Below are 26,315 nucleotides of genomic sequence, written 5' to 3'. Positions count from 1 at the left end.
AAGTTCACTCGTGGCGTGTAATGGTTTATTCGTTTCCCTGTATAATGTCCTTAATTTAGAAGACAGTTAAAAAATAATAATAAAAAAAGAATAATTATTAAAAAAAAATGATATAAAAAAATATATTTTTTAAAAAAATTATATAAAAAAAATTATGTAAAAAATAAAATTATATTAAAAAAATTTATATTAAAAATTATAAATTAAAAAAATAATAATAAAAAAAAATTGGACCTGCGCACAAATGTTTTTTTTTGGACCTGCGCGCATCTTTTTTTTGGACATGCGCATGCGCATCTTTTTTTGGACCTGCGCGCGCATCTTTTTTTTGGACATGTTTTTTTTTTTTGGATCTGCGCACGCATCTTTTTTTTGGACATGCGCACGCGCATCTTTTTTTGGACCTGCGCGCGCATCTTTTTTTGGACATGCGCACGCGCATCTTTTTTTTGGACATGCGCACGCAGGTCCAAAAAAAGATGCGCATGCGCATGTCAACAAAGTCATGCGCATGCGCGCATGACAAAAAAAAATAATAAAAAATAATTATAAATTAAAAAAATAATAAATAAAAAAAATTGGACCTGCGCACAAAAAGATGCGCATGCATGTCCAAAAAAAGATGCGTGCGCAGGTCCAAAAAAAACCATTTGTGCGCAGGTCCAATTTTTTTTTTTTATTTTTTTTTTAATTTATAAATTTTTTTTTTATTATTTTTTTTTATATAATTTTTATTTTTTATTTTTTTTTTTATATAATTTTTTTTTCAATAATTTTTTTCATAATTTTTTTATATCTTTTTTTAATATAATTTTTTTTCAGATTTTTTTTATATCTTTTTTAAATCTGTTTTTATATATATTTATATATATTTTTATAATTATTATTTTTTTATTATTATTTAATAATAGGTAAGACCGCACGGGGATGGATAATGAGCGTTGTTTAAGATGAAATTACAATGCCAAATATGGCAGACACCTTCAGATATATGAGAGACCCCCTCAGTTTTTTGACTTTGTTGCCTTTTTGGGAGCTTGGTTCCCTCTGGCTCCCACGTAATTCGATTTATACATTTCAGAGCTGCCAAAAAAGTAATGGGCTTGTACACGATGTCTTTGTCAAGAACATATGTGTTTGCTGTACGGTGTTTGCAGATGCATTGATTTAAAAGTAGGCCTACAATTTACCGCTGTATCAGCTGTTCTTTCCCAAATCATTTAACCAATCATTTACCCTAAAACTAGATTTTGTTTTGGAAGCCTGGAATATACTGTCTCGAATGTATTATTGTTATTATTATTATTATTATTTTAACGCATGGCATAGCTTATTATACTTCATTCATGTTCATTCATGCAGCCCTATGGAAAATGTTTCCACAATCCACACGCTATTTCTATGCAGTTTCACACGTATGCATAATCTTTGACATCATAATATTTAACATGCAAGTGTAGTGGTGCCTGGTTGCTGTGGGGGAAAATCAGCTTTGCGCCGGGTGCAAACTAGCAACGACACATGCATCGGTGTAGAAAGTAAATTGCGCCGGGCGCAAGATAGGGCCCTTCTTCTGTTTGGCGCACATGGCTAATTTGCATACGTGCACAGGACTGTCGGAATGGGAACACGTCGGACTGGCAGCATGTAACCATAACAACGGCTAACGTAACGGTAACGGTGGTCCTTAAAATAATGTCAATGAATCAGCTCAAGCCTAACGTTATCTACAATCGTTGTTCTGGAACCAAAGATAATGATCTACAACTTGTAGGCCTATTTAATAAGCCTAAATTGTTCTGTGCTGTGTCCTGATTGGCTGAAGAGAAATAGCCACATCGTTGCGTTCTAAAACTGGACCTGGCGATTTGACATGTTCAATCTTTGGCGACTCCTTGCAACGCCTTTCGACGACCAGTTCACACTGCTGCAACTTTTCCCCTGCGACGTTCTAAAACCGTCTCGTTGCAAGTCGTTGCGTCGCGAATCTTTGGTCTGAACTGGGCTTAAAGCCCAGCCCAGTACACCCGCGGACTCTGCTATAAGGTATGCATTACAAGATTCTACAGAATCTCACGCCAGTAATGTAATGCATTACTGAACTGGTCGTAGGAGACCATTCGGGAACCATGCAGCAAACACTCTCCCTTTCAGTAAGCATTGGGACACAATTGCCACAATCACACCAACGCGTGTGCCCTACTCTCTCCTCCTCCTGCTCCTCACCTACGAGATTACCCTGCTGATTACCTTCCTCCGTATTTACGGCACGTTCAGGCTCGAACTGGAATGGCTGAACGGAAGACATTTCGCTAGCTAATCGAGGTAATGGCAGAACTTTTGATAACGGTATCGTTTACACACAGTAGGTTTGTAGCGGCGTTGGGACCAATCTACGTCACGGCCCAGAATGCAATGGGTACAAAACAACAATGGCGACTTACTGGTAAAACGTTAATCTTTTAATATCTCGCTAAAACAAAAACATTGGTGTGTTTTACTGTCACGTTTGTGTTGAAAACGGTAGCGCTAACCCAATAAGGCTAATTTGTCCAACCGGACAGCCGGAGATCCTTTTAATAAATTGTGTTCTGGTTTGAATAGATACTCTCACTATAATTGTAATGATTTACGTAATGACCGTAAATCTACACCAGGGGTCAGCAGGTCTGTGGGGTTCTTGCACCAAGAGGAAGATGAAAGAATGAGAATTGTATGCATTCGCTTAGAATACAGAACGCCTTGAACGTTTTTATGTTGGAAAGTCCCCCCAAAAACCTTGTTGTTCAGTCTACCTAGATGTTTCGTTATATGGTAGTAGGCGTAGTGGTGATGAAAATGACGAAGATGAAAAATGAATTATCCTCTTAATTTTAGAGGAGAATGTTCCCTGTCCTATCTGCCTACCAAGAAAACACGGCGACTCACACGAGTGACTGTGAAACAGAACATATGAAAACTTCAGCGGGCTTCCAAGCTGTTGCGTCACTAGAGCTGGATCTAAGGTGTGAGGCTTGCAGACTTTTGAAGTCACTGAAACAAGAAGCAGGTGATTCATGTTGCCATGTAGGCCATCTCCATGTGTGTGTGGGGGTGATGGCCGGTTCAACCTGTGCACATCGACTGTTCAATGTACAACAGGTGTGCTGTGCAGCCTCACCCAGCCCTAGAGTCAGTCTGAGTCGGGCCAGATGAGGCAAACATTATACCATTTCTAGCAGAACATGTATATATATAAATAAAAGGGTTATATGTTTGGTATTTTCATATTTTTAATTACTTTTGTTATAAGAGTGATTGTTGCTACGATTTTGTGTCTGTTCTGTGAACTGTTTATACTTGATGCCACTCCAGTTTGTAATGAGGTGGTGAGATATGCAACATTATTACACTCAGTGGATGCTGTGATGTACTTTTTTTTTATTGAAATAAAAACCATTCATATGCATTTTAAATTCATGGTTTGTTGTGTTCTTCATCAGTAGTTTCTAAATGTAGATGTAATGGCGATTTATGAGGATTTCTCTTTTCTTTTGGGTCTCAATGTAAAAAAGTGGTATTCATTCATTCAGTCTGTATTCCTTGTAACCTCTTATTAAAATTCCATACTTGTAATGTAATGCTTATCTAAACCCTTTTCCCATACGTTGCCAATCAGGGCCTATCGTGTGTTCTCAATACAGGGTTTGAATCAAAGCATGTTTGCTTTGGTACCATTTAAAACCATTTGCATGGCAGCTGTAAAACCTGATCTACATTTGGTCTTTGATCAAACGTGTATGGTTTAAGAATAACATTTTAATCGAAAAAGTATGATCCTAAAGGGAAAACAAACAGACTCAAAAATACGTGTTTGGGTCAATCACATTGAGCTTTATTAAACTTCATGTGAAACTTTTCCCTCTTATTTTTCTGTATGTCTGCAAGTGTTACATTCCTTTTGTGTTTTTATTTGAGTGTGTGTGTGTAGACATACAGATGTGTGTGTGTGTGTGTGTGTGTGTGCACGTATGTGTATATCTCTGTGTACGTAGGTGTGTGGGTGTCTGTGTGTGTGTGTGTGAACTACTTATGAACTCGTCCCTGGGTCACAGATACAAAAAGCATGTTTCCAGAAACAGTAAGATGGCGTTGTTCTGCTCTCTACTGTAGCACCTTTAATGTAAATATTGCCTTCATGGAGCGTGGGAGAGACCACCTCTCTACCACTATCAAAACAATCGGACACAAACCAAAAACAGTTAAAGCACCAAACAATTTAAAAACACCTCAACTCATTTTTAACAACGAGTCTGTCTTTGGTCTGAGGCGTAGAACCATAGATTTAGAATGAACAGAACCTTCCTGTCAATCAACACTTTCAAGGTGTATGTCTGTCGCCCGGGAAACCAGATGGAACGTTCAAACCGGAAGCGGGGTCCCATTCACCTTCCATTGGATGAAAAAACACAAACAGAAAATGTCGCCATGGAGATTCCCTGCATCCGGCAACGTTTGGATACACCAAAACAACAAACACAACAACAACCACATCAACAACAACGACACAGTTCTAGCTCAACCGTCACCACCTCCCGCTCCATGCACTCACACTGCAAAAGAAGGTCCATCCTTAGCTTTTTCTAACATTCTAGTGATTCTAATTCTATGATTGGCGAGCGTGGTGATGGGCCCCTCCCCCGCGCCCCCCTTCCCCTCTCCCCCCTCCCCCCCTCCTCCTCCTCCCTCCCCTAGCAGATCCAGCGGACGAAGCGCTCGAAGAAGGATGGCTTGTTCAGCATGGTGTAGTCGACGCCGCGGAAGACGGCGGCCGGGTCGCCCAGCGCCACCTTCCTCAGCACCTCGGTGTCGGCGTCGGACCCCATGGCGATCACGGTGGGCACGCCCTCGGCGCGCCGCATGGCCGACACGCCCTCCTCCAGGTTCTCGCTGGACGTCACGCCGTCCGTGATGAAGACGAAGGACAGCTCGGCGTTGCGGCGTGCCAGGCGGCTTCCCTGTTGGGGGGGGGGGCGGGGGGCGACACGCGGCTCAGGGGGTCATTGGTGTTGCCGTGGTGATGCGTATGTCAGACAATGAGCAATGTTTGCAGCCGTTATGTGTCTGTCTGCCTATATGTGTGTGTGTGTGTGTTTAGTGTATGTGTCTGTGTGTTAATGTACATGCATGTGTACCTGTGTTTGTGTGCCTGCACGTGCGTGACGTGTGTCTGCCTATATTTGTCTTCCTTTGTGTGTGTGTGTGTGTGTGTTTTCCTGTGCGTGTGTGTGTTTGTGTGAGTGAGCGGGGGACTGAGTGAGTGTGTGAAAGAGTTTGTGTGTGTGTTGGCACGCACACAGGAATACATTATTCCTGGTTCTGTGTGTGTGTGTGCCTGCATTGGAATCTTTCGCTGTGTGTGTGTGCGCGCGTGCGTGCGTGTGCGCACGTACCTGTGACATCACCAGGTTGTTGACGGCGTAGATGATGGCGCTGCCCAGCGAGGACGAGGAGTCCATGTAGTTCATGGAGGCCAGCGAGTCGGAGATGATGGTCAGGTTGTGCGTGAGTCCGAACTCCACCTTCTGCTCCGCCTGGCTGCCGTACTGCAGCAGCGCCACGCGTGCGTTCCTCTCGTCCGATTGGCCGTTGGCCAGCGTGAGGCGCCGCGCCACGTTCTCCACAAACTCCTTGGCGTGGCGGTGGTTCTCCAGGCCCATGCGCTCCGAGCCGTCCAGCAGGAAGACCAGGTCCACCGGCCGCTGCACACAGCTCGCCACCGCCGGCTCTGAGGGAGGGGGACAGACGCACAGACGGTCAGACAAGGCGGTCGGACGAAAAACAACCGACACACACACACCGGTCAGATGGACGGATAGACGAGTCAAGGGATGGGATGGATGGGTCAGACAGACAGACGGACAGTCGGGCCGACAGATTGACGGATATATGGTCGGACAGACACACACACAGGTTAGACAGACGGACAGACATATGGTCAGTCAGACAGACAGACGGATGGGACAGAAAGACAGCCATACATATGCTCAGTCAGAACGACAGATGATCAGATGGACAGACATATGGACAGACAGACAGGGCGGACATTGAGCAGTTGTGTTTAATGTTAACAGTGTGAAAGTCATGGTGTGAGGAATAAAGGCACAGCTGGCCGGCAGATGTTCAAACCCAGATGGGAACATTTGTTTTTTATTATGTGTCTGTAAAGGGCTTGAAGGGTTTAGTCATTTTTTGGTACGGGGGTTAAACAAGGATAGATGCCAGCTCAACGCTTTGATTCTAACCCCATCGGTCACACACACCCTCAGATCATTTGCGGGTTCATCTGAATAACAGCTGTTTCAAGGCACTCAGATCTACTTTATTCTCTTAAAGCGTGAGACATTTGACTTTTCATACACGTTTCCAAAATCAATGGATTAGAAACATTAGCAAGCTGCAGTCACATAGCTTTCACGACACAACGCCATACAGGACGTCGCTGTTGTCATGGTTATAAACAAAAGATGGAGGTTCTCCCCACTACAAAATCAGGCTCTGTGCATACATGCAAAAGAACGAACATATTGCAGGGTTATAAAACTCACAAAGCATTAACCGTCAGCTAGTCCTTGGTCTATTACGTTTGCAGTGCAAATAAACATACCAATACTCATGCACTCACACACCCACGCACACACACACACATACACACACACACACACACAATTTCCTTCATTGCCAATGCCCAGGAACTCCCAAGGATAATGATGTTTATGAGTCAGCATTTTCCGTAAAGTAAAAAAAACAAAAAAAATGAATACTGGCCACACACTTTGGCCGCTTGTTTCACACACCGCGTAAAGTGAGTCACATTCAAATTCCAACAGAGATGGGGGCGTCACCATGGAAACGTGCAAAACGGCAGCACACAACACACAATGCGGTTCACAGTTGGAATGAGGCTGGTTTAGGGGGTAGCCCTATAGTTTCCCTAAGTGTCACTACACCCAAACCTTCATGAATGGCTCCATAGACGCTAAGCTCCTCATGATCTCATGATGAGGTCAACTGTTCCAGCACGACCCCAAGCGCTTCCCTCCACTGGGCGCAGAGAGAATGATATGTACCATATTATAACACTTATGTTAAATCACTAACCGGAAAAAGGACTCTGTACCTTCACAGAAATGTGTTTCATATACTCCAGGGTCAACTTAAGTCCACCCAACAACGAGACCCTTATACACAATAAGAACCTCACGCGGACACCGCTGCACGTTCACTAACAGCCAAAAAAAGTGCTAACGTTTAAATACGGACCTCTACGCTAGGAGCGGCGGCGGCGGCTAGCTAGCTTATTCTCTATGTCTCTCTCTATGAGGAAGCTAAATGCGAGGTAGCGCGTGGTCAGCGTGTCAATAACTAGCAGAGTCCCAAGGCGCGCTGCGGGTCTCCCAGGATGTCGCCGTAGACGTATTTGAAGGAGTCGATGAACAGCTCGGTCCACTGCTGCCGGGCCACTCCCGTGCTCATCTTGGCCCTCTGGGCGGTGTAGGCCATGGTTGCCACGCCAACCCCGTACTGATGCTCGCTCAGGCCGCTGAGCAGGTTGGCCACGCCCTCCAGAGAGGTGGGGACGGAGGCGGGGTTTCCTTCTTCCGACAGAGGCTGCCAAGGGGGAGGGGCTTGCCCCTCGGCCGTGCCCCCTCCTGAAACAAGTGGGCGGGAACAAACGTGGGCGGAGACCCCACGAGGCAAAACGCAACATAACAGAAAGGGGGAAAAAAAACGTCCCGACAGTGATGGGGCAAATGTGTCCCACTGAATGGGAGTCAAAGGGGGATTAGGGGACTGGGGAAAGGGGTTATAATCTCTCCAAATCAACCAAGCATAGTTGTTGAACCAAACCACGTCAAACAAATCATGTTGTTTGATTGATGATTCAAGAAAAGAACACCGGGTGATTGCATTGCCGGGAGTTAAAAACAGCCCAGCGGTTTGCGTAGGCTTTAGGGTAAAGGTCCCCCCTGTTGAAGGTCATTGAGATGTTCCGGACGCTTACCTGATTTGCATGGAAGATCTGGGCAGACGATGACGGGATCTGGAACCAAGACATGATAGATGTTGGATGAGAGACACACGCAACGTCGCTGCGACACACATCTTCAATACGCACGTGTCTGTGTGCACACAGTGCACAGTATGTGTGTTTGTGTGTGTGTGTGTGTGTGTGTGCGTCTGTGTGTGTGTGTGTGTGTACCTGGGCACAGCACAGTCTCGATCTTGTCGATGAACTCCTCGGCCACCAGGTCAGCGAAGCGCCTCATGCCCAGCACGCGGCCGTCCCTCTGGCAGGCGATGCTCTTCAGGCTCTCGTTCTCCTCCGCCTGGTCGAACATGTCCCCGATGCCGATGGCGCTCACGTCCACGCTGGGGTCGCTGGGACACGGCACACACACACACACACACACACACACACACACACACACGGGAGGACCGCATGAGTCCGCTTATCGAGCATGCAACGGCACCGTACTCGTGCGCACACATGTTTAGACACAGGCACACACACGCACGCGCACACGCACACACAGTCACTCGCACACATATATACTAAGAGATTCTGGGTTAGATCCCCAATGCCTACAACCTATCCATGGACAAGATGCTAACCCCCCATCTATTGGGAATGAGCTGTCCATCTGCTAAATGACCCAAAGTAGTTAATACACACAAATAATCTCACCATCATTCAAATATACTTTCTAGTCATCAAGCAGATGGTTTTATTATTATTAGGATCAATATTATGGACCTCACACACACACACACACACACACACAGACACAGACACACACACACACAGACACACACACACACACACACACACACACATACAGACAGACAGACAGACACAAACACACAGACACACACAGACAGACAGACAGCCACCCTCTTCACCAACATTTTGAGGTTCTCCCCTCAGGCCGGAGATTCAGAGTCCCTTTTTGTAGATGCAATAGGACTAAAAACTCATCATTTTTACCTAGGGCAATATCCTTGCTAAATTTGCACAACACTGAATCCCAGACTTGACTGTTGTGTGTTGCCTGTGTGTCCTATGTGTATTGGTCACTGTTGATGTTTTAATGTATTTCTTGTGTGCTTTTACCTGTCAACCTGTCTGCAAACCAAGTTTCCCCTTGGGATAATAAAAACCTACTACTACTACAACACACACAGGCCACTACCTGCAGAGGTAGGTGAGCAGTGAGTCGTCGTCGCGCGGGTCGAAGCGGCCGTCGGTGATCACCACCACGGTGACGTTGGCCTCGGCGCGCCGGCTGTCCCGGATCAGGTGGTCGTAGGCGTACTTCAGCGCCGAGGGGGTCCAGGTGCCCCCCGCGATCCACTCCAGGCGCTTTACCGCATCCTGGGGGGGGGGAGAGATGATATCATCAAGTACGTAAAGAAAAGTAATATAACAGATATGAAATTATATTGACAAGTAACCACACTATCACACACACACGCACTCAGTGTTGATTGTTTGTGTGTATGTTGATGACTGCATGTCTGTGTGTGTGTGTAACTAGGTGTGTGTGTATGTGTGTTTGGGTTTGTGTATGCATGCCTGTGTGTGTGTTTGTGTGTAAGACCTTGAAGGCGGACAGGGAGTCGATTTTTGGGTCGTTGAGACGGATGGCCTGGAAGGTTCCACTGTGACTGTACTGGACCACACCCACCCTGGTGCCTGGGACACACACAAACACACACACACACACACACACTGGTTAGACACTCCTGTTATTCTATCAGATCAATCAATCAATCAACCAACAGTTTTATGACACAAATGAGAGGGTTGTGAATAAGGAGCTGAAGACGATGAAGATGATATGGAATGATGAAGATGGAGATTAACATTTCTTATGGTGTCATATCCTAAGGGATGAGGATGAGGGTGGTGGGGTATGATGAAGACGAGGATGGCATGGTACATTGACGATGCAGAAGAAGATGAAACTGAAGCAGAAGATGAAAGTGTGATGGTACGATAGGGTAAGGGATGCGGGTGAGGGTGATGAAGAGGATGGTAGGGTTAGATGACGATAATGATGATATGGTTCGATGAAGGTGAAGATGAAGTTGAGGATGATGATGAAGATGAAGATGGAAGCATTAAGGACTGAGGTGGGTGCCCACCGGTGGCTGAGTTGGGGTCTTTGGACATGGATCCCAGTCTGTTGATGGTGTTGATCACAAAGTTCTTCTCCAGAGTGAAGTTGGTCAGACCCACCGACTCTGAGCTGTCAATCACAAACACGATATCCAGGGCACCACAACGCTTCTCACAGTCTGTTACACACATACACACACACACACACGTATGCACGCACACACACACACACACACACACACACAAAATGAAACAATTATTAGTTATTTTATTGATAGCATCAGTATTGGTTTCACGGTATCAATAAAAGCATTTGCATTACTATGACTATTAGTAAATGTATTGATGAACCCACCACAGCAGCCGCATGTCTCTCTGATGTAGTTCATGACATCACACTCCTACAACCAGAGAGGAGACAACATGGCGTCAAGTTCAACATGGTTTAAGTGGTTTCCTACAAGGCTTCCAATGGCTCAACGGGGCCTTATTCACCCAGCGGCCATCTTGGATCTAAATGCAAGCTGGGTGGAACTGAATGCCGAGGTCGGAATTCAGTTCATCCCACCCAGCTTGCATTTAGATCCAGGATGGCCGCAGGATAAACAAGACTGATGGACGATTGGTGAAAAGGAGGCTGAGGTTTCTCACCGTCAGACCAGGATCTCCCTCGGGACCGGGGTCCCCCTGTTTGAAGAGGAATACAGAATGTGATGTCATATCCTGTGACACTGTTGAAAAGCCTACTGTAAATAAATACATGGCTGGATTGTGTGTAGTAGAGTAAATGTTTTCATTCATTCATTCGTTCAGGACTCAGGAGCCCACGACCGTCACATCCGGTCATTAGTGTTCACATAGTTAGTATTCTTTGTGTGCGTGTGTCTAACGGCGTGTGTAACAGACTTACATCCCTTCCGAGTTCTCCTCTTGGGCCTCTGCGGCCGGGTTCACCTCCGGGTCCTGGTTCTCCCTGTTCACATCACAGCAATCCATCATCAGAGTGACTCGCTGCACCTCTACCACTAAAACCAGAGCTCAAAAACTGCCATGTCCGCGTATACATGGCAGTGAGTAAATCGATTCATTGGCCGAAGCGTGTCATACCCCGGTACGTTAGGTGGCGCTGTACCCATTTCAACTAGTGGTAATAGAGCCACCGGTTGACCTCGTTACGTCACCAGCAACAACAAACTCAGGCGGCATTCGAGAAAGATGTTTTCAGTAGACAGCCGTCAGTTCACTTCGGGTCCATATCATTTCGTCTCCGTCGTATGCGGACTCCTCCGCCGGCAGAGCAGCCGGAGGAGTCCGCATACGACGGAGACGAAATGATATGGACCCGAAGTGAACTGACAGCTGTCTGCTGAAACATCGCTTTCTCCTTCATGTTCGTTTCAATCTGGACTTCAGAGAGTCAAAGTCAAAGTTAATTTCCCCCAATTCCTTTTCCCCCATGGTCGAGATAAACCCCATTAGGAGTCTTTACTTGTTGTGGAAGTACCAGAGAGTCTGAGAACCCGACGCAGTCTGTAAGATTCATAATATCAGAGAATACCCCCGTCAGTTCAGCCACGGCGCAATGAATGAATAATAAAAAATAAAAAAATAAAACATTTATTTTGATATATGTGCCCGAAGTTAATACTTTACAACCTCGTTGATGACCCACATTTAGAAAAACATGTACTTTTAATTCAGCCTTGGGTGAAATCGAAGCGTAGTGTCTGTGTGCTTCCACCTTTAATGAATGCATGCATGCACGCTCCCGCGGCCGGGACACAATTCTTATAGGGGGTAACTACATTCACCGGCTTCCTCCATCTTCTGCGCCACCTTTTTAAATAAATCGCAGTTTCTCGTTTTCCGACGGCGACAACAACAACACGACTATCGGCTCCTTCTACTTCCGGCTCACGGCCCTGGGAAAAGATCTCGAGCATGCGCAGAACGCAATTCAACGCATAATCCAATTTGACTCCGTACATGCACGCTTAACTCGACTATGAATCGCATTATCTATTATCGCATTATCTATGTCTTAATTCGACTATGAGTAACCCAATTCGATTTGAGTATAGCTCGACTAAGGTGTATACATGCATCTTAGTAATCCAATCATAGTTGGACTAAGCCAATAAGTCGACTTTCTTGAGTGTCATGTAAACGCACTGACTGGCCCACAGATGGTGGCGCTCATTTTGTTCTTTCTTTTGTACTTTTTTTGTTTTGCCTGCCTGCTAGAGAATCAAGATGGTCGAATCAGAGATAAAAAATAAAATATATACATTAAGGGGGACTTTTATTTTCTTAACGGGGAAATGTCCAGGTAAACTCACCACTTCTCCTGGAGTACCAGTCCCCCCGGCCTCTCCCTTGTGGCCGCAGTCTCCTCTGCTGCCCCTGGGTCCGGGGTTTCCCTTCACTCCTCTGTCTCCCTACGGACGATGGAGCAAGAGTCCCAACTAGTCAAAACACAGTTTTGTCCTCACAAGGCAGGAAAGTGGGATGGAGTGTGTGTGTGTGTGTGTTAGGGGTTAGGGGTTTACCGATGGTCCTCTTGGTCCTGGGTAGCTGAAACCTGGTCTTCCTCCATCACCCTGAATTGGGAGTACAAAGAGCAGACATTTTTAAAGCTTGGACGAGCAAGGTATTTATGAATAATTTTTGTCTTTACATCCTGACAGTAATAAATAAATCCAACGCTCTGGCAAAAATTAGACCACAATCTGGTATCTATATTGTAAAAAAAAAAGTTGAGAAAATGCAAATCATCAATGCAACATGATGCAACCAGTTACCTGTCTACCTACCTACCTGTCTACCTACCCATCTGTCTACCAACCTACCTGTCTACCTACCTACCTGTCTACCTACGTACCTGTCTACCTACCTACCTGTCTAACTACCCACCTGTCTACCTACGTACCTGTCTACCTACCTACCTGTCTACCTACCCACCTGTCTACCTACGTACCTGTCTACCTACCTACCTACCTACCTACCTGTCTACCTACCCACCTGTCTACCTACCTACCTGTCTACCTACCTACCTGTCTACCTACCTACCTACCTACCTGTCTACTTACCTGTCTTACCTCACTGCCTGACACATTGTCTTCCACAAGACCAGGCAGACCTATTGCTAAACGCTAGCTTACTCTGGCTGGTTTCTCCAGATGAAATGCGCACACACACACACATACACACACATACACATACACACACACATACACATACACATACACACAGGTAAAGACACGTTAAACCACCCACCCACCCACCCACACACACCTTTGGCCCCTGTGTTCCAGGCTCTCCTCTGGGGCCAGCATCACCGGGGTCTCCACGTGTACCCTGGAAGGAGTCGGGACAAAAACAACACAACGGTAGGTCATTTATTTCCCACGCGGGAGACGAGGGGCACATGAGCGCTGTCACGCGGTGATCTTTGACCTACGTTTCTCCCGGGTTCTCCTGATGCTCCCGCCGGTCCCCTTGGTCCTGGCAGGCCGTTGTCTCCCTGAAGAGCAACCGACACGGTGAATGACGCAGACTTGTGTGTGTGTGTGTGTGTGTGTGTGAGTGAGTGAGAGTGTGTTTACATGTGTGTTTGACTCCATGGTGGCAGAAGTCAGCCCCTCACCTTTGAGCCCTTGGATCCCACCTCGCCAGGAAGTCCCCTCAAACCCTCGGGCCCCATCTCACCCTGAAACACAAGAACCACCGACCCCCGGGTTACTTTGGTCTGGTCAGCACGTCTTAATCACACCCTCCACCGCCCCCTTGTGGAGAAGCTACGCGCTGCAGTGGAGATGTACACAAGAGACACTAAACGATCCACGGAGATGTGATGGAGATACGGGATGCGGTGCGCAAAGGCGTTTGGGACGTCACCTTCTCTCCACTCCCTCCGTCCTGTCCCAGGCCACCCTTGGGCCCAAAGTCTCCCCTCCGGCCCTAGAAACACAACGACACACACACTGAACATGAGGAACGTGCAGAGGGACTGAGATACATCGGTCTGTCCATCATGTGACCTTACCAATTCTCCCTTGGCACCTAGAGATCCTGCTGTTCCCTGGAAGACAATGACAATGACACACACACACAGGCAGGTGAGTGAGCGGGCAAGTAACTGGTATGAGTGTGTGTCTATGGGTGTGGGTGTGGGTGTGGGTGTGTGTGTGTGTTGACATCTTACTGGGGTCCCTTTCTGTCCAGGCATACCAGGCGAGCCAGGACTTCCTCTCTCTCCCTGTAACATGACATCACATGTTACAGTGACATCACAGTTTAACCCTTGAACCTTGACCTATTCTCCTATTCACTCATTTATTCCTGAGAGAGATGTCTCTTTCAGCGACAAATAGTTCTCGTCCATTGTTGGATCGAACTTCCTCAACAGGTATTCTCCTTTCTGATTGGTCAGCAACATGGCTGTGAGGGCGGGGCTTGTCAGCTTACCTTTGGTCCAGCGCCTCCAGCAGGTCCAGGTGGGCCGGATCTCCCAGGGCGACCGGAGTCTCCCTGGCAACGGCACACGCACACACGCACACACACAGTTAAGTTCTGATAGTCTGAACAGCGTTGTTTAAAACAAGTTTGACCTTTGAATCCTGGTGTTGGTACCTTCTCTCCATCGGTTCCGCCGAGACCAGCTGTACCCACATCTCCGGGGTGACCATCAGGCCCCTACGGAACACACGCACACATCAGTCAATGGATTCTATGGCAGCCCAACTGGATGTATAGCCAGTGTATGGATGGATGGATGGGTGGGTCATCAGGTCTTACCACATCGCCTGGGTCTCCTTTGCAGCCCGGAGCCCCGATGCGTCCGATCTTACCCTGCAAGGCGGGGGAAAACAAGGGCCGACACGTTAGAGGAAAAGCCCTTGAAGAGAATACACACCTGAACACAATCTTACACACCAACCAATCCATTTGAATGGTTGGTGTGTAAGTAGAACGGATAACTGCATCACGTGAGTGAACCATTTAAAATGTGTCTAACCGTTATGCTAATGTTTTCTCATAAAATCTCACTTATTGGAATAGAATAGAAACCCCTTCCAGCTGGAAGTTTTTGACATTTTTAAATAAGAAAAGCAGTCGTTAAACCTTTTAGATTGGCCTTAATAGGTCTTAAAGACACAGGCCTTAATGGGTCTTAAAGACACAGGCCTTAATGGGTCTTAAAGACACAGGCCTTAATGGGTCTTAAAGACACAGGCCTTAATGGGTCTTAAAGCCTTCATAGGTCTTAAAGACACAGGCCTTAATGGGTCTTAAAGACACAGGCCTTAATGGGTCTTAAAGACACAGGCCTTAATAGGCCTTAAAAATAAAGCTCCTGTAGTTGCGGGGTCCATCCTCACCTTCTGTCCGTCTGTCCCGTTGCGTCCTGGGAGACCGGCGACACCCTAGAAAACAAGATCAAACAAGGTCAGGGGTCAATGAGGTCAGTGAGGTCGGACCCAATCAATCAGTGCAGAAGGATTGATAAGAGTGATAACGGACAGTTGGAGACGTCCAATGAGAAGAAGGAAAAGGAGTAATGTCCGGAACCCACCTTCTTTCCTTCGGTTCCAATCTCTCCCTGTGAGTGAAAAAATACAGCTGGATTATTGATTGTTGATCAGAAAACAGGGTTCAATAACACAGACGGAACGTACCTCAGTCCCTAAGAGTATGACCTCATCTCGCACTCACCTTGTCTCCTCTGAGGCCGAATTCTCCCTGCAGAGAGGAGGGACAGAGAGAGAAAGAAAGAGAAGTTAGAACAGCCGGCCCAATCAGCCAATCAGAAGACAGGGATGGGATGATTGGCGGGGTTCCATACTCACTTTGATACCAGGCTGACCAATGGGACCTTCGATACCGGGGTCTCCGGGACGACCAAAGTTTCCTTTAAGACCTGGGTCTCCGTTGTCCCCCTTGGCTCCCTACAGGTGAGAGGTCAAACACAGGAGATTAGTGATCGTGTATTTTATTTGTGTGTGTGTATGTGTGTGTACGTGTGTGTGTGTTACACTCACTTTCTGACCCCTGTGTCCCTTCGGACCAGAAGGGCCCTCAGTCTCCAGACAGGAGACTTTGTAGCACTAGTCGAACACGAGGGAGGAAGAAACAACAACATTAGCGAAGCCATTTTGTTTTCCTCAAGGCTTCACTTGATTATTTGGACTCTGGCTGCTGTGTGCACACCCTCACTCACCTCGACGTAGGCCAGGTGAGCCTGCAGACAAACGACAAACAAGTGATGAGTAAACATGCAATATCCACGGTACTAGGGCACTTGATGTATTTCACATTAGAAAAAAGGTTTCATAAATAAATAACTAATTACCAAAAAAAGAACGAGTACACAATTACAAGATTATCATTAAAAAATAAAAATAATATAGATATATAATATAGATAGTGTATAATATATATATATATATAATATATATAGTGTCGTTTTATAGTTTATTGTTCTTTATTCTATATTCTATAAATATATGACCCTTGCCTTGTCGTATGGATTTCCATGCACAGAACAACCATTATTCTACACATTGCAGCCTAAAACACTTTTTTAGGGAGTGTCTACAACAGGAGTGATTCTACGTGTTTACATTCTGTGTTCTATGTTCTACATTCTAAATTCTAAGCCCTACATCCTACGTCCTACGTCCAGTCATCCTATCGGGTCCCACGCTCTACGCCTCCTCCTGCCTCACATTCTACGCTCTGCTCTCCTGCGTCTCTGCGCCTCGGGCTCGGGGCTCTTCGGTGGCGGGGACGGCGGCGGTTACCATGGTTTTGACGATGCGGTCGATGGTCTCTTCGTGGATGACGGGCCGGCCCTGGCTCAGGTCCACCGCCATGAAGTCGCGGCGGTACACGGCCGCCGGGGAGTTGGCAATCTCCTTCAGGCCCGTCTCGTCCACGTTCTTGGACGCCGCCACCACGAACATGTGGATGCCCGCGTCGCGCGCCCGCTCCGCCGTCACCTTGATGCCGCCACAGGGGTTGCCGGTCACGTGGCCGTCGGTGATGACCACGGCGAAGCGCAGGGCGGGCGGGTCGGAGGCCTTGTGCAGCATCTGCTCCGTCATGTTGGTGAGGGCGCAGTCGATGTAGGTGCCCTTGCCCAGGTATTTGATCTTCCTCACCCACTGAGGAGGACAAGGAGCAGAACCGCGTCACACACACACACACACACATTCACACGCAAACCACCCTGGGTCACATGGGGGGATTGGAGGCGGGATATGATTTGACGAGATATGATCAAAGATATGATATATGACGAGATAGGATTTGCTGATTTCGTGTTTTTGAAGAATTATACGTGTGGCTATTTGAATTCATAAGTGTGAGTTTTTGTGTGTGTGTGTGTGTGTGTGTGTGTGTGTGTGTGTGCATGTGTGCATGCATGTGAATGTGTGTGTGCATGCATGCCTGATTGTGCGTGCATGCCTGATTGTGTATGTTTGTGTGTGTGCATGTGTGCGTGTGAGTGTGCGTGTGTGTGTGCTTTACCTGTATGAAGGCATCCTTTGGTCCAATGGAGCTGATCACCTGTTTCTGGGAGAAGTGAAGGCCACCCACGTTCCACCGCATCTTGACCAACCCCTTGTACTCAACATCCTCCAAACGATTCGCTAACTTCTCTGTGAAAAGCTGTAACACACACAAACACACACACACACACACACACACACATACACACCCAACCACACACACACACACACACACAGATTCAACCGTTAATGAAAATCTGAAGGTTTTGGTTGGTTGGTATTAGTTTGATGATATTGAATATATAATACAGAATAGTACTGTATTCCTGGTCTGCATTACAGTTAAACACACATTCTATGGAACGTATCCGACACACATTCAATGGATCGTATCAAACACACATTCTATGGGACCATCAAACACACATTCTATGGAACGTATCAAACAGGCATTCTATAGAACGTGTCCAACACACATTCTACGGAACATATCCAACACACATTCTATGGAACGTATTAAACACACATTCTATGGAACGTATCAAACACATTCTATGGAATCTATGAAGCTCGCAGTCTCTTGAACGTATCACAGTGTTAAAGTGTGTAAGTGAGGACGAGGAACCTTGATGCTGTCCACAAGGGCTCCAGGGGGCGACTCCTGGAGGGCGATGGTCTCAGAGGTGTCGATGGTGAAGTACACGTCTAGGGCACAGTCATGTTTCTCTGGAGAATGACATTCAAAAATACAATCAAACATACAGTAAAAAAAACAACACCAAAAAAACACAATGATAAATACTTAAAAATAATATTTGAAAATACATTCACAACCGTCTGCCCATAGGTCAGAATAAACATGGGAGCCAAGATGACCAGCAGGAGCTTAAATATCGTTATTCCAACAGAGCAATAAGTAATAAGTAGCTGAACTTTTTATCTTGCTTACTCTTGTTCCCTTTAGAAAAAAAAATATAAAAACCAGCAAAATGTGGAGCTTCATTGCATGGTCTATTAGTATATGATTTGAACAAATAGACTTTAAGAATATTTCATTTAATTGATTATGATTGTGCCACTAGGTGGCAGCTTTAAGCGTGGATGCTGTGTAAGTTGTGTGGTTATACTATCCAGATGTGCACACACAACACATTCCTAGGAACTTGTGATGACATGACACTTCACATCAAGTCACTTTAACAAGAGACTTTTTTTAATTTGCTAAATGAGAGCAGAAATGGTAGCAGATAGCAATTTGATTGGTTGATGAGAGGTGGTGAGGTCGCTCACTGCTGCACTCTTGGGCGTTTGTCACAGCGCCAATCAGGAAGCAGCAAAGCGCCACCCACTGGAAACCCATGACCGTCGCCTTCTCCCGTCTGGAATCCAAGACACACACACATACACACACACAAAGGCACACACACACACAAAGGCACACACACACGCATGTTTCTTTTGGATTCTTTCCAAATCAAAAAATGATTCTCCCTGGATTATTTGAACATTCAACCGTAAATGTCAATTAAAAAACATTCTGAGTGTAAAACCAGGGTGAAGCTTTGTTAGCAAAGTTATCAAATGTTCAGCAGCTTGGTGAAAAACGACAGAAAACAGAAAGGTGTTATCTTTTAATTTTTCAAATGTCCTTGAAAATGTAAATAAAGGTTCTTGGAGCGGCCATCTTAGATCAACTCTCTTGAATTAAATTTGCCACAGACTGCATTGAAATGGATATTAAACATGGCTGCTCCAGAGGAATGCTAATGCCATGATGTCTAAATGTAAGCTAACTTCGACATCATGAATCATTGCTTTAAATTCAAACTGTATTAAATGCGTCTAATGAAAACCAAAAGCGGACCTTATGGTTAAATAGTAACGAAAATACTACAGCCAACCCAGGTAATTTCAATTTCAATTTCAACAGTTGGTAACCGTATGAAAGTATGGTAGTTCATGAAAAAAATCATGAAAAAATGAAAAAAATAGGCAGTGAAAATCACATACATTTTCTCCCGTAACTCAATGCATTAAAGGGCCCATATTATACCACCTGGTGTGAGTGTGATTAGCTATTACAAGCTGTTTGAAAATCTACCCTTCCCTGTCTTAGTGACGTTACAAGTGGGAGTCTCCATCTAGATGTACGCCATCATACATCTAGGTGGACACTCCCACTTGTGTCACTAAAGTCACAGGAAAATACACATTTTGTAATGGCTAACACTGACACCTGGTGGAATAATAAGGCCCTTTAATTAAGATAATTAATTGATAACAGCAGCTGACCACTTGTTACAGCGCTTATGGTGTGTTCCAGATACCTCGGACACCAGCCTTCCGAGTATCACTTGTGACGTAATTTCCTGTCTCGTAGCACAGGCGTAGCGTTCCCGTTCGTCTTTGTGATCGTGTCATGTCATTGGCTAGTCATTGTTATTGTTAGCTACATTAGCCTCTTTAGCAAACCAGCTCGAAAACAGACAACACAACTTTACATTGTATTGCACACACAGCAAGACCGTGCAATGCATACGTTGGTGACCGGAATAAAGTAGCAATGTAATCAAGTGTGTAAGAGCATTTAAAATCAACATTAAAATGACTAACGTGGTACACATTTTTTTTGTATTTGTTGAGAGCGTCATCACTGAGCTCGGTATACTCTCAGAATTCCGAGAGGGCCCGACCAAAAGGGGGCGTGCCTCCGAGAAATGGCGCAAGAAAGCAGGGAGATTTCCCCACTTGGACCTCGGAAGGCTGGTACCCGAGGCATCTGGAACACACCATTAGCATCACTAGTGATATCAGAAGCTTGTCTGCTACCATGGTAACTTCCTGATATTCCAAATACGTAAATCGCATCACTTCCTCTGCAGCAGTATAATTTCCTTTAGGCGTGCTGTCTAGCACACTGCACTATGAACCCAAAATCCATAAAATGACTTAACATCTCATGTTGGTGGTTTACTCGCCATTTACAGCCATAGCATTAGCAGTGCTTCCACAAAATAGATAACAAGACCAATACCAAGGCAATACATTACATTAGACAATCTAATATGGTTAGAACAAGTACACTCTTAGTTTATCTGTGACCAACAGTTCAGGGATAATATCAGGACATAATAGGCTATAGCCACAGCTATTTGATACCAGAGAGAATCTGATCTGTAACTTTGATTTGTCTCCTTAACTGTATGAAAAGAAACATTCAAAATCAGAATCAAATCGGAATTGTTATTTCAAGTTGTAGGCCTATATTAGCTACACAACATGTTACAATGTCTAGGCCGACTCACAAAAAATGTGTACTTTCTAATTACCTACGCATCCTGGATTCTGGATTTCACAATCAAATCTATATTGGGTTTATCTGTGTCAAAGATATCTAAAGTAGCCAGCTTTCAAAGCAGCGAAAATGATGGCTAACTGCTTAGTCAAGTATTGGCCTACATGGGCTACTGCAGTGCCGTCCCAGAGTGGCTCCCTCTAGCGGACATCAGTGAGTAAAACGAGGTCAGACTGCAGAGATGTGTCTTCCACCTCTGCAACCCGCTTTGATTTGGTCAAAAGTTTAAAAGGTAAACGTCCTCACTAATCTAGATAGTCCCTATAAATAGCCATAAACATCCCAGATTTTTCTTGGCCTATATCATGCATTGGCTTATTTATTCACATATAACAAGGACTAGTTTAATACGTGACTTTTGTATCCAACATTAGTTATATTATCCGTGTGTTTTTCGTTCATTTCGGGAACAGTACGCTCACGCTCGGGAAAAAGCGACCACGGCATATAACGAGCCGCGCGTAAAAGTAGGTAGCTACTCACCCGAACTCTCTCGAACAACTTCCGAACTCTCCAAACAACTTGCTGAATCCCAGTGGTATCACTTCCTCATCTCACTGGGAAGAGACAAGTTAATAACAGAAGGGGGGAGAAGACGAGGAACTGGGAATAAAGTCCTGGATGCGCTCGTGCTTGCCGCAGAAGAGCCGCTCTCTCGCCCTCTGGTCCAGAACAACTCCGCCAGATGCCCTGATCCCTCCTCCCGCGCGCGCAATCTAGCGCCCCACGGTGTCCGCTTGGGGGCGCTGTAGGTCCATCCGAACATGTGTGCGCGCGTACGCGCGTACATTTCATGGCGCATCCCATTAATAAGGCGCTGGAAGTTATGGAAAAGCCCCGCAACCTCTCTCACAAACATGTTTTAATGTCTGTTGAGGGTTTGGAAATTTGAAAAGGTTCATGTGGCCATGAGTGGAACACATGGCGCACCACTGGGCGCGCACCAGGTTCACCGTTTCCTGGGGAACCAAAACACAAATTTACAAATGTGGCGATCAGGCTTGAACGTTACCAGTCATCTATCATTGCCTGCTTCTGTGGACCCCAACTCCCACCTTTTTGGAACTGAGTCAGGCAGAGGGAGACACACGAACACGCTCAAAGAAAACACACGCGCTCCCACGCGCAAATATTGGCCCGCTCAAATGCTCAAACACATTGCGCCGCGACCCCTTGCCTGGGCGTCTGTTTGCAATTTGCAATATTTAAACTTGAGTTTACACTGGGTGTAAACACCACCGACTCGTTGGCCATGTTTACGTGTCCGTGCCCGTGCGTACACACACATGCTCGCTCTGCGCTCACATGTGTTTGAGTGTCAGTCGTTCCGTTGGGAGGTCCCTGATCTAAATGAGTCTCACTTCCATATACACGTCGTACACTGTATACACACACACACACACACACACACACACACACACACACACACACACACACACACACACACACACAACCACACGGAGGATCATTCATGCAGCTGCGACACCATGGGGATTGGAAATGTTGAACATGTGTTGTCGCCTTGGGTTGATTAGTGCGTGATTGCGATACAGTTCAGTGTAGGGTGTGTATCGAAAGACGAGGAGAAGGAACCCGCTCTTCCTTCCGATCGGCATCATATGCGTAAGCTGGAAAAGAGAGCAGCGGTTCGTTTGCTGCAGGGCGTGCGCGAATTACGCACGGAAAGGAGAGAGAAGGCCACGAGACGGAAGAGAACGCGAGGGAGACTACGGTGGTCCGCTACTGGCCAGTGAATGTGATTGTATAACTCACTCTTCTATCTGTCTTGGCAACAGAATCGTTTTTCCTTAAAAAGAGAAGAGAGTGAAGCGGGGGCGAGCCTGCATGCGTGTGTGCACGGAGAGAGAGAGATGGGAAAAGTTTTTTTCCAGTTCTGTTCCCTCTCTCTCTCTCTCTCTCAGTCTCTCACCCTCTCTCCCCTCTGTTAAAGAGTGTGAGTCATAGAAGAGGAATGACCATAAGGTTCAGTCCAAAAAAGAAAAACTCTCCCTCTCTCGTTATTTCTTTCCTGCAACCTCCCGCACTTTCCATCGAAATTTCCTTCGGTTTCGGAGGGGAGGGGGGGGGGTTCGGGCGGGGTGAGTGGGGGTCGGATGGGCTGGGCGGTTCTGCTTAATCAGTTCCAGAATCCACTAACAACTGGGCTCTTGAAAAAAAACACCACTTCTGCCATAATGGCCAAAAACAAGGAAGATTAGCGTGTATAGGCACGCAAGCACGCACACAAGCCAACACCTCTGATGTTATCCGGCCCAGGCTCTGCCGTCTCCACACCAGAGGTTCTTCTTAAACATATGCCCCTTTTCCACCGACAGTACCAGGCCAACTCGCCTAGACAAGCATCGATTTGGCCCGCCTTTTTTTTTTGCGTTTCCATCGCCAAAAAAAGTACCTGGTACCTGGTACCAGGTAGCCTACTATTTTTAGTAGCACCTCCGTCGAGGTTCCAAGCGAGCTACATTTGTGTGACGTAAACAGGCTGCTGGCCACTGATTGGCCAGCGGCTGCAGTGCAAACGGGAATAATCACTCAAAGTTAAATTGTGTCCGGCATGGCTGGAGTTCAGTCCATGGACCCGCTCCCGAGGGGGACACGGATCAGCGTTTCGCCTTGTGTGTCGCTCCTTTCCCGGGGTATGACGACCCGCCCCGTTCTTTTCTACGACCCGCCCACGTTGAAGATGTACTTTTTTAGATGGAAACACGACGTGCCTAGAACCAAACCAAGTCGTGCCGCGCTAAGTCGTGGCGAGGTGAGCTGGTACTGTCGGTGGAAAAGCGGCAATAGACTGCTGGATCCTAGATTAACCGCTGATAAACTGACCCTTATGTCCCCCCGTGCTCTCTCTCGCACTTACAGTATCCTCTCTCTCTTTCTCTCTCCCTCCCTCTCTCTCTTCCAGATGCGCTCCCAGCTCAGACAAGGCAGCTGGGAGTCATTAGACGGATTGAACATGAAACTGAACACACAATTGCGAATGTGCGCGCACACACACACACACACACACACACACACACACACACACACACACACACACACACACACACATACACACACACTCCCCCAAGGTAAGCCTAGCCACACATGGACGTGCAGGAGTGCTGCGGCCCATGTGTGGCTCTTATGTCATTCCGGGCAAATTTCCTCCGAAAAGCGGGCTGTGGGCTTTGGCCCCGGGGTCTGAGGTCCCGGTGAAAGAAGGCGTCCAGGCCTCCCACGCCTCGTCTTCCTCCGCACCGTGGATCCCACCGTGGATCCCAACCAAACGATGGAGAGGCCAAGACAAATTTCCAAGGAAAAGAGTCCACATGGACACAGACACATTCATGCTGACGTATGGCTTCCTATTGATCTCTTGCTCTCCCCAACCCACCTCCCCCCCAGTCTTCTCTGTGTTTTTCTTTTTTGATATATTATTTCACCCCGCTCTATATTTTTCCCCGTCTTTATAGGTTTCTTTACATTTCTCTCTCTCTCTCTCTCTCTTTCTCTCTCTCTGTCTGTCTCCCTCTCTCTCTGTCACAAAATAAACTGAATTTTCAATTTCAAACACGCCTCCAAACGTAGAATTCTAGTACAGAAATAACATTAAAACATTAAACCATTAAAAGAATGAAACAAAGACAGCCGGCTAAACTGTGAGTTTTGTTGAGCTGTAAAGTAGTGATGCTTGATTCGAAGCACATGGAAGAGTTGGACGCGCAGCAAAAAACATTACGATGCAGCTTTGTGTTCCCCCTACAACCACCGTTCTTTCACAATAGTTACACACTGGTTTCACAATCTTGAGTTTTATTGATAAAATGGATTGAAAAATCAGTGGATGGCGATACTATAGGGAGGGGGTGGGGTACAGCAACGAGTGTCGCGTGTTTGATTCTCAGACGAAAAGCGAACAGGGTTCGGTCCCCAATGTCTTTTGTTATCCCTCTAGTATTGTCATCAAGTGATTTTGTCATCCATTTTCTCAATAGAACTACAGTGGGAAACCGTGTGAACTGTGAATGAATGGTGGTTGGAAAGGATCACAAATATCCTCCTAAACCAACCTCCTCTCTACGGCGATGGACAGTGTGTGACATCGTGGCACATACTGGCTGCCATACATCACACAGTTTGGTGCTACACACTGGTAGTGGATGAGGTCATAACACCCCCCCCCTCTCTGAAATAAACACACACACGCACACACACTCATTAAAGCACGTTGGGTGTCTGGAAAAACACTTAATAAATGCAATGAAGGATTATTATTAACAGCCTACCAGCTGATCCTCATCATTTGGTTTACACTTTGTAAGTCACTTTGCATTAAATCCTCATCTCAAATAACTAAACAGTACTGCTGCAGCACACAGCTGCTGAGAGGTTGGCGGACAGTAGGCTAACTCGCACTATAATTGATGATGAGGGCTCAGACGGAGAACTCATTTGTTGTATCTCGAAAAAGTAGGAATAATCTAATCTATTTCGTCACCGTCTGACAAATGAAGGTCCATTTGGGTAACACGTGTGGTCATGGATCACTATTCTGCTCGTCTGCTTTCCACTTAAATTTCAAGTCGCCATGGCTCCAGACAATAAATGCCGAAACGCCGAAAATTTATTGCCGAAACGCGGCTTCATTTGTTTCATGGAAGCCCATCTTGGATCCCATCTCGGGGGGGGGGGGGGTTGGGGGGTGGGGGGGTTGTTGTTTACAACCACATCTTTCTGATGAGGCTCATCGTAAACATCGACATAATGCATCAATTTATTTCCAATTCACCTGCCAACAAAACACAATTTCGGTTGTTGACATCAAAATACACGTTTCTTTAATTGCTGCCCCAACAAACACCAACGACAGCAGGTCGGGGCCAGTGTGCTGCGCCCGTGGGTGGAGGTTGGCCGTTAACCTCGCCTGACATTCCTCAGTGGCGCTTTAGTGTTTGTTGCCGCAGGGCGCGAGGATCGTTTAATCACTGTGATGGTTACACATGATATATCCTCTACTATCCAACCCTTTGTTCTGGTCCCCATACTCTACTGCGCCCTGTGCAGTTTGTAGAGATTCTGAACCTTTCCGGAAACTTTTGCCTCTACGTCCAAATTTTATTGTAGGCTTTGACTGTTCTCAAACGCAACTTGGAAGTCGCTGTGGATGAGATGACTGAATGACTGAATGTGTGTGTGTGTGTGTGTGTGTGAATGCATACGGTATGTCTGTGGGCGGGGTGTTTCACGACCAATAGGAACAAAGGGGCAGAGAGACTTTTGGGGG

At 46.2% G+C, this 26,315-nt stretch overlaps 1 protein-coding gene across 2 annotated transcripts; it reads right to left on the bottom strand.

Annotated features, from left to right (window-relative positions):
• Positions 1-3,586: 3,586 nt before the first annotated feature.
• Positions 3,587-21,678, bottom strand: col6a2 (collagen, type VI, alpha 2). 2 transcript variants are annotated; one of them, XM_084481565.1, is made up of 32 exons: positions 21,515-21,678; positions 18,967-19,055; positions 18,302-18,402; positions 17,696-17,836; positions 16,966-17,328; positions 16,383-16,403; positions 16,204-16,269; positions 16,012-16,110; positions 15,878-15,904; positions 15,738-15,764; positions 15,544-15,588; positions 14,960-15,013; positions 14,795-14,857; positions 14,630-14,692; positions 14,367-14,420; positions 14,208-14,243; positions 14,060-14,122; positions 13,809-13,871; positions 13,623-13,685; positions 13,457-13,519; positions 12,712-12,762; positions 12,502-12,600; positions 11,073-11,135; positions 10,814-10,849; positions 10,518-10,563; positions 10,189-10,341; positions 9,642-9,736; positions 9,234-9,415; positions 8,243-8,421; positions 8,045-8,083; positions 5,433-5,767; positions 3,587-4,997 (listed from the first exon to the last, which is right to left on the bottom strand). In XM_084481565.1, the coding sequence occupies exons 2-32, from the start codon at positions 19,034-19,036 to the stop codon at positions 4,731-4,733; spliced, it is 3,027 nt and encodes a 1,008-aa protein (XP_084337691.1). In that variant the 5' UTR covers positions 19,037-19,055; positions 21,515-21,678; the 3' UTR covers positions 3,587-4,730. The 2 variants fall into 2 exon arrangements, with proteins under 2 accessions (XP_084337691.1, XP_084337692.1); XM_084481566.1 differs by lacking the exons at positions 3,587-4,997; positions 5,433-5,767 and adding an exon at positions 6,163-7,691.
• Positions 21,679-26,315: the final 4,637 nt, after the last annotated feature.

Source organism: Micromesistius poutassou, assembly GCF_964030765.1.
Source record: "Micromesistius poutassou genome assembly, chromosome: 16".
NCBI lineage: Eukaryota > Metazoa > Chordata > Actinopteri > Gadiformes > Gadidae > Micromesistius > Micromesistius poutassou.
Note: the sequence above shows the minus strand (reverse complement) of the source record. Positions and strands in the feature narration are given on the sequence as shown.

Coding starts and splice junctions, on each gene's coding strand:
- col6a2 (XM_084481565.1), bottom strand. CDS start 19,036: ATGGGTTTCCAGTGGGTGGCGCTTTGCTGCTTCCTGATTGGCGCTGTG. Junction 17,329..17,695: donor CAAAGGATGCCTTCATACAG/GTAAAGCACACA, acceptor TGTCCTCCTCAG/TGGGTGAGGAAGATCAAATA. Junction 13,686..13,808: donor TGGGATCCAAGGGCTCAAAG/GTGAGGGGCTGA, acceptor GTTGCTCTTCAG/GGAGACAACGGCCTGCCAGG.